General features: G+C 48.5%; 2 protein-coding genes across 2 annotated transcripts; one reads left to right on the forward strand and one right to left on the reverse strand.

Moving 5' to 3' along the window:
* Positions 1-1217: 1217 nt before the first annotated feature.
* On the forward strand, positions 1218-4771 carry SODALDRAFT_281003 (cytoskeleton assembly control protein SLA1; the record flags this gene model as incomplete). Its single annotated transcript, XM_028608265.1, has 4 exons — positions 1218-1415; positions 1466-2831; positions 2913-4688; positions 4746-4771. The coding sequence occupies 4 exons, from the start codon at positions 1218-1220 to the stop codon at positions 4769-4771; spliced, it is 3366 nt and encodes a 1121-aa protein (XP_028464850.1).
* Positions 4772-4805: 34 nt separating this feature from the next.
* On the reverse strand, positions 4806-6428 carry SODALDRAFT_298853 (DUF887 domain-containing protein). The gene is made up of 2 exons (XM_028608854.1): positions 5896-6428; positions 4806-5832 (listed from the first exon to the last, which is right to left on the reverse strand). Exons 1-2 carry the CDS (start codon positions 6376-6378, stop codon positions 5305-5307), a joined length of 1011 nt encoding a protein of 336 aa, XP_028464851.1. The 5' UTR covers positions 6379-6428; the 3' UTR covers positions 4806-5304.
* Positions 6429-8849: the final 2421 nt, after the last annotated feature.

Genomic DNA, 8849 nt, shown 5'->3' on the forward strand with positions numbered 1-8849 from the left:
GGTTCCGTAGTTTCGCGTAGAGGGCTATACCCTCTACTCGAATCTTACTAAGCTCGGCTTTCATAGGAGGAATAATCTTACCTTTTACCCTGCTAGGCCTTGCCGGATTTTATATGGTCGAAGTTAGGATAATACCGTTTATCGGATCTTCTAGTTATATTATAGCGCTAGCATTATAGTAACTTTATAATAGTATCCTGGGAGAGAGGCGATAGTTATAATCGCTATCTTAGTAGTTTTATCGCTTTTACTCTTATTACGCGCCCGTGGTTAATAGGCATATCGTTTTTAGTTATATAATTATATATATTATAAGTGCTAAGATAGTAGTAAAAGGATAAATAAATATATTATATTGTAAAAAGTTTATAATATTTAGATATAAAGGACCGTCTATAGTAAAAGAAGCTAGTAAAGATCTTAGTAGATTATTTAGAGAAACTAGAAGATGAATTTAAGGGCAGATATAATAGAAAGGTTATATTATTCCGTTCCGAATAGCTTTAATTATATAACTAACGCTTTAGTATAATTAGGAGGTGTATTAAATAGACTATAGTTTTTAGAGATATATAACAGCCACAGATTTACCTAAATTGATTATAACCTCGGTAATCCGGGCAAACAGACACCTACAGTTTTTTACTATAGATATAACGGTAGTAGCAGTTCCCTAACGGCCTGGCAGGTTACACAATTATACACAATTATCTCAATCAATTTAGCCTTTGATTTTGACCGGATTTAACGGTTACGGTTACGCTGTATCTGACAACGATTCTCTCCTGCCTTATGCTTCTTGCGATACTACCAGAATCGCCGCCCCCGCTGAATCGTGAATCTGTCCGCCCGGCATTGGCTTGACCCTGGATTGGACGAACTAGATCCAATTTTCAACGACTTTTTTTTCATTTCTTTTGATATCCCGAGACACCGAGGGAACGAGCGCGAGAGTCGTCCTGTTTCCTATCTTCATAATTTGTGGTATCCAGCCAAGGCGGGGTCTTGATTACAATCTCAATTCCGCCCCAGATTGATTATCGCTGTCTGTGTGGATGAAGTTCTACGACTCCCATGCGATCGGAGCTGAGAATTGCGGGGATACTTCGTCCTTCTGAACACAACAGTTGATACTGGAGGCCTGTCATTCGCGCGGGGAGACCACCTTAATCGGGATTGATCTGTGCCGAGCAGGTTGCTTGGCGGAGCTCAAGACGATGGGCTTTCAAGGCATATACCGCGCCATATACGACTATGCACCCCAGGCAGATGGCGAACTCTCCATCACTGAAGGGGATCTGCTCTATATCTTGGACAAGAATTTCGACGACGGTTGGTGGAGAGCGAAGAAGAAGGCTAACGCAGAAGATGGTGACGAGCCCGTGGGCCTCGTTCCAAACAACTACGTCGAGGAGGTACTGTAATATCATTGCTAAACTGGCATTCGAAAGCTGACATCTCCTAGGCTCAGCCTATGACCCGAGCTCGTGCATTATACGAGTACACGCGCCAAACCGACGAAGAGCTGTCGTTCCCAGAGGACGCAAACCTAACTGTGTACGATGCGTCAGACGAAGATTGGATTCTCGTTGGCTTGGGGGATGATTTTGGCTTCGTTCCTGCGAATTACATCGAGATCCAAGACGCTGAAAATGGCAAGTCAGCAGCGGTCCAACCCATGCCCCCTTCCCTGCCTACACGTCCAATGCCAGTTGCTGCTGAGCCAGGGCATCCCTATGAACCCAGTGCCGGCACGTCTGTATCACCTCCATTCATCCCGGCATCTTCAGCTACAGAAGACCCAGCGGCTGCTCTGGCTAGCGTCATACATGCACGCTCCCTTCGTCGGGAGTCGACGCAGGCGGCGCCGAGCCCTCAGTCATCGGAGTTTCGTGTGAGTAATGAAGGGGACGACAAGAATCGACGGACGCCACAGTTGCCTGCGAGGCCTGCTTCGGAAACCACCAGTTCACAGGCAGGGGACGAACCTCGCAGACACCCTCACGTAGCTGACGGGGTCGAGGTTGAATCGCCACCTCCTCGTGTTCCGGGAGGCTTTCATATGTACAACATCAATGAAATGGTGTCTATTATGGGCAAGCGCAAGAAGATGCCGACGACTCTCGGAATCAACCTAGGTACTGGAACTATCCTCATCGCACCGGAAAGGACGCAGGACGGGCCCACGCAGGAGTGGACGGCCGACAAGATGACACATTACTCTCGAGAAGGCAAACACGTCTTTCTGGAGCTAGTCAAGCCCAGCAAAAGCGTTGACTTCCATGCGGGGGCAAAAGATACTGCTGAAGAAATCGTGGGGGCCCTGGGTGAGCTGGCTGGCGCAGTCAAGGCCCAGGGATTACGGGAGGTCATTCTTGCTGGAAGCAGCCACCACCAGAAGAAAGGACAGGTACTCTACGACTTCATGGCCCAAGGGGACGATGAGGTTACCGTCGCAGTTGGCGATGGAGTTATCATTTTGGATGACAACAAGAGTGAAGAGTGGTGGCAGGTCAGACGCCTCAAAAACGGAAAGGAAGGTGTTGTGCCGAGCAGTTACATTGAAGTAACCGGTACCGTCTCGCCACCTAGCTCCTCCGGTTTGAACGCAGGTCTGTCAGTTGTCGAGCAAAATCGACAGGAGGAAATACGCCTGACCAAAGAGGCCATGAAAGCTGGTCAACGAGACGGGCAAGAAATTCAGGTAGGGCCGGGAATGCCTTTGCCTGACCGAGGCAGCAGCCTCCTAGCTCAGGAACGTGGTAATAACTCTGGGCAGCGGAGCAAGCGCGAGACCGGCCAGTTGGGATCCAACAACTCAAGGAAGTCGAGTGAGTGGCTCGCCCATGTTCTTCTCCCTTTCTCCCAGCCCAAACAATTTATATTATACTTGTGCTCACACTCTGATCAAGGGCCTGATGTCGAAAAAGTGCGGACTTGGACGGACAGGTCTAAGTCATTCAGCGTCGAGGCCCAATTCCTCGGTCTCAAGGACGGCAAAATCAACCTCCACAAGATGAATGGCGTGAAGATTGCCGTACCGATTGCAAAGATGTCTTTGCCAGATCTGGAGTATGTTGAACAGCTGACAGGCATCTCTCTCGATGAAGACAAACCTCTCTCCAACGTCAAGAAAGTAAACAAAACCTCCCCCAATGTTATCAGAGCCTCGAACATTGGAGACAAGATCGGAGCTGGTGCGTCAGTGCAGCGCCCACAAAAGCCCGAGTATGACTGGTTTCAGTTCTTTCTTTCCTGCGACGTTGCAGTGGGCCTATGCGAACGATATGCGCAGGCCTTTTCCAAAGAGTCTATGGACGAAAGTGTCTTGCCAGATGTCGATGCAATGGTTCTCCGCAACCTTGGTCTGCGCGAAGGTGATATTCTGAAGGTCATGCGCAATTTGGATGCCAAATATAGTCGGACAGGCTCGCGTGGAAAGAAAATCAAAGATGGGATTGGCTCGGATGACGACGGCAGCACAGAAGGAGGGCTCTTTTCGGGTCCTGGTGGCGTACTTCGCAATAACACAAGGAAAGGCCGACCAGCCCCTGCGGTTCAAGCGAGCGACGTCGTGGATGCCAAAGGGCTCGCCACGAAGAGCGAAGACAAGTCTCAACCCAATAAGCCCGCACCTTCGACTGACGAACCCAGGAATCCCCAGGCCAGTGGCAGTGGGTTTGATGATGACGCTTGGGACATTAAGCCGGCAAAGAAAGTCGAAGAGCGGCAAAAAGCGGCATCGACGGAGTCTGCTAGGCCACCGGCATCAATGACGAGTTCAATGCAGGAATTATCTCTATTAACAGCTCCGCTTGAGCCAAGCCGACCCCAGACCCAGACGCAAGTTCCGACCCAGTCGCAAGTTCCGGCGCCATCACAGACCATTACCCCAGAAAACACGCAAGTGGCGGCACAAGGGTCTCAACAGCCGGGCGCAACTCCTTCTTTCTTTGCGGCAAACTCTCCAAACTCTTCAGGACTCCAGCAACGGCAGCGGCCGACTCCGCCGCAGATAACGCCAACTCAGGGATCTGCTCTGATACCTCCCCCAGCAGCTCGACCGTTGTCTGCGCCCCAATCCACACAGCCAAGCGCATTCGCGCCTCCAGCTTTAGGCCCGCTCCCCACCGGAGCGAACTACCAAGCTCGTGTTGCCCCTCCTGGGCAGAGCATGGAGGAACTGAATCAAGCTCGTTCTCGGCAACAGTTCATGGGACAACTGCAACAATACCCAATGGCAGGCTTCCCAGGTCAACAACATGCTCCCGATACACATCCTTTTGGGGTGAACATTCCGCAGTTCATGCAACCAATGGTGACGGGGATGGCGACCCCCCAGTCCCAAGCCCCATTTGGCGAACCTGGTCGGCCATCTTCACTGTCTCCCTTACCTCCCCAGGCCACCGGTTATCCTATGTCTTACTCTCCATCTCTACCACTCCAAACTCATCCCACAGGCAATGTCAACTCATTTTTACCGCCAGCGCTGACCCCTCAGCAAGCGGGAATGCCGTCATTCCAGCCGCAGCCTACGGGTGCCGACTCCTTCAAATCGTTGTCTGCATTGCAACCTTTGCAACCTCAAAAAACGGGACCTGTGCCCCCCGTCCGGTTTGGCATAACCGGCGAGGCCAAGCCCCTGGCCCCGCAGCCAACAGGCCGCCGGGCGAACCTTGCCCAAGCAAGTAAGTTAACAAGGAGAATCTAAATACGATGGACAAGCGCTGCTAACATGCTTCTAGCGCCGAACAATCCTTTCGGCTTCTAGTTGATTGAGTTCTTGCAAAGTTCCATATTCCGTCGTCACTTGTACTCCTGAGGGGCGGCACCTGCACTTTGTGTCCCTAGTTATGTGCTTTCAGTTTCATGCATTAAGAATTCCTTTGCTTGGCCGTAGGGAAGCTTGGATAGGACATTTATTATTTATCAGACATAATATCAACCTATATCTGGTACCGGTTGAGATTTTGGCATGTAATGGGGAGCCAGCGAATTCAATGCCCAGAATAGAACCTAACGGGGCACCAAACCCTCCACTCATTACTCGAGCCGTGTACATCACGACGCGGCTAAGGACATGCGTTTAGATCATCCCACGCAGATCAAAGCCTATAGCCGAATAAGGAACCTCGACCGATACCAGTTCAATTCTATAGGCGCCGGCGACAGCTTGCAGCCAGTCAGACACGGGGAAATGCAGGGCTCCAATGACATGGCGTAGCCAATACCATGCCCATTTACCAATGTGGGTTCAAAGGGCGTTAGGTAATTCAGAATGGGCGCCGGAACACAAAATCTTATTCAGGCCTTTCGTCGCCGTAAACGGCCTTCAACGGCCGCCGCTGGTTTGGCCTCAGTATGAGCATCGACGGGGCCGCGAATCTTTGTTTCTGTACCCGACGGCTGAGGTGGCTGAAAGCGTTTCCGAACTGCGCGGATCATCATGACAAACCAGTAGAAGTTGAGGCTGTTGAGGATGAGATTGCTGATCAGATAAGATAGCGCAAGCCAGCATGGGATCTCAGTTGTCCCTTTTGCAAAGCCCATTGTGTCCACGTTGTATCCGATCTGTGAAACGCCCACTCCATCGGGGGCCATCGCTGGGCCGGTGCTGAGGGCAGCCCAGATGTCCCCCAAAACCATGCATGACTGATACGTCCCGTAGACTAGGCGGCAGCTGAAGAACGTTGCAATGAGGACCAGTCCGTTGTAGAGTTGCGCCCTTGACCCGGTCAGGGCTAGCTTGTCGAGAAACCAATGAATATTGAGAAAGGGAGTGGAAAGCTCCCACAGGATGAACGTTGGCGCATAATAATTAACGAAAGGTCTCTATGGAAGATGAATATACGTTAGTACTAAGCGAATGCGACTACGGCGCTCAATACGACTCACAAACCCAAAGGAGTAGACGAGAAGTGCGCTCACGGCGTGAGCCAGAGTCCCGGGGCCGAAGACATCCATATTGCAGCTGGTGACAACAAGGTCCCAGAGGAAGTACCCAGCCGCGAGAGCTTGTATCATGCCAAGAGCCCCAGTATAGCCCCAGATACGAGCCTGCCAGTCCATCTTGTTCCGTTCCGAGTCGACAAACATAATCCATAGCGCAAGAGCATTGATAAGCGTGCTCTGTACCAACGAGACCACGTGGGCGTCCCAGTTAACACGTCTCTTCCGGGGAAGCTTGTCGTACCTCTCGCCGACCAGGCATCTTGAAATGAAAGGCGAGATGGGCCAGTAGATAAATGTATACAGTAGGCAAGCGAAAAGTACTTCGTGGATGTGAAGAGGCAATGTGGGGAGAGAAAAGAATTCAGCCCATGGCTGGATTGCGTGGACAAGGAATGAAGGCGGTTTGAATGGGAACGGATCCTTCATTATCTCTCACGAAGACCTCTGTCTTGTCGATAACCTCGGCAGGATATGAGTGAGGTGATGCGTCGAGATAAGGCAACACGGGAGGCCTACCTAGGTAAAGAGCCTTCTCCAAACAACAGCAACGAGTGGTTGTTGAATAGACCGTAGTTTTACGGTTACGTAACGGGCACGGATTTGACCGAAGGATTGTAACCTGTCGCATAGGCACACGGACCACGACGTGGTCCCTAGGGGATCCATGCCTGACTAAGGGGACCTCGGGCATCAGGATATAACAAGGACGGATACCGGAAAAGACCGGATAGGATCTAAATAATATAGTACCCATAACAGAGTCTTTACTACCTAAATTAAGGGTATAAGAGACTTATATAGATATAACTGAATATATATATATATATATATATAAGATTTCTGCTCTATTAAGTTAATTATATAAGTGCTATTTTAATATACGATGGTTATAAGCCCGGTTTATAACGCCTAAATAATAGATATTAATAAGGCTGCCCTATTCTACTATAAGGGTAATTATATTTTATAAGCACTTATTAAGTAACTATTATTAATCTAATTAGAGTAATTAAACGATTAATTAACCTACTAACCTACCTATTAATTAATTAATTAACCGATAAATAAGTAAAGATATCTTCTAATATATCTAATATCGAATAGAAAGTAGCCGCTATTACCCTTATTAACTAGAGGCCGATTTTCGGTTAACTTTCGACACGCCTATTAACTATGGGCGCGTAATAAGAGTAAAATCGATAAAACCACCGAGATAGAGATTATAACTACCGCCTCCCCCCCGGGATACTATTAAAGCGGCACCGTAATACCGGCGCTACGTTATAGCTGGAAGAGTTATAGGATAGCGTCCCCCTAACCTTAATTATACAGAATTCGTAATAGACCCACTTTTCGTAACACGAGCGCTCCCCCCCCCCCTCCTAAGGCAGGATATAGCGCGGAACCGATATAAGACCGAAAGGGGACTACCGCGCCCCCCGGAACTAAGAGTAGCTAAGATTAAGGCAGAAATTTAGGCTTTACTAGCTAATAGGAACACGATTAATTAGGTTATAAAGCTCGTAAAGGAGCTAATCACGATACGTAGTACCCGTAACGACGCTAGTATACTACCGCTAGTATACCTATATATAACTATCCGCTATATTATCCGTAAAGAACTCTGAAAAGGAATAAGCGGTATAAGAGAGACCTAGGCTAATATTATAGCCCGAGTACCCGCGCGGCGTCGCTATAGAACCCCGCCCCCCCTAAAGTAATTCCCGTTAAGTATTACCAGGGATTAATAGTCTACTAAGGAACCCTCCCCGAAAACTAGCCCCTTAGAGCTAGGACCCTAAAGGAAATTATTTAAGCTATAAACGCTATAACCACCTAATATAATACTATAATAGCACGGAAGCTACCTAGCGGATATATTTACTTTACCTTTACTAAAGGGGTATAATAGTAAACGACCTATAAGGAGTAATAAGTTAAAAAGGCCTTTAGTAAAGGAGCTACCCTAGCCGTATAAACCTACCCTATACTTACTAAGGCTATCCCCCGGGAGGTCCTTAACGCCCTATCCGAGGAGGACTTATTAGTATCCCTATAAGATATAAACCCCGAGGCTAAAATCCTCTAAGTATAATAACGAGTACCCCGCTATGGTACTAATAGGGTAATACTCCTCCTTATCGAATCGGCTTTACCGGAAAGGGTAATAAGCCTTATCCGGAATACCCTCCTCTTTAAAGGGGGTAACTATATCTATAAACTATATAATCCTGACTTTAGCCCCCTTAGGTGCTATAAATACCTATACTTCGGCTATAAGGCTAACGGCTACCTTATAGTAAAAAGGGTATATCGCTATTACGCTAAGCCCGAATTAGCGTACTTATAAGGGCTAGGATACTATAACGCTATAGCGCCTAACCGCTCCCGCCGTTATACTGCCTATACCGGAGACTATAATACCTTCGACGACTTATACCGATTACTAAGAAAAAAGACCGAGAAGATTCGCGAAGCGTATGAGTACTAAGCTAGAGATTTCGATATTACACGCTAAACCGAAGCGGTATACCCGCGGCAGCTATAGATCTTCTCCCTGATTATTATCGCTTAGGACTAGGACCGGCCCCTTTATAGGGGCCGGGGACGCCCCCCGAAAAGGACTAAAGGATAGGAGGGCTCCCCGATACCTAGCCCGATAAGCGCTTATATAGTCCCCCGTAGGGCTAGTAAGGCACCGTAGTAAGAGCTATAGAGCTAGGACTAAACCCCGGTTATACCAGGTATATTCTCTTAACCCCCCCCCCTACTAACTAATAAGAATCTAAATCCTTTCGTGGAATATAGAGAGGAGTTAGGCGTAGCGGGAGCTCCCTCTTCGGTACTATGCTAAGTATAATATAATGGTAATCCAGGAACCCGGCCTTAACCCTTTC

Source organism: Sodiomyces alkalinus, assembly GCF_003711515.1.
Source record: "Sodiomyces alkalinus F11 unplaced genomic scaffold SODALscaffold_8, whole genome shotgun sequence".
Taxonomy (NCBI): Eukaryota; Fungi; Ascomycota; class Sordariomycetes; order Glomerellales; family Plectosphaerellaceae; genus Sodiomyces; species Sodiomyces alkalinus.

Bases quoted from the DNA above. Each gene is read 5' to 3' on its own strand.
- SODALDRAFT_298853 (XM_028608854.1), bottom strand. From the start codon at position 6,378: ATGAAGGATCCGTTCCCATTCAAACCGCCTTCATTCCTTGTCCACGCA. The intron at 5,833-5,895 runs GTGAGTCGTATT...CATCTTCCATAG, and splicing joins TCGTCTACTCCTTTGGGTTT to AGACCTTTCGTTAATTATTA.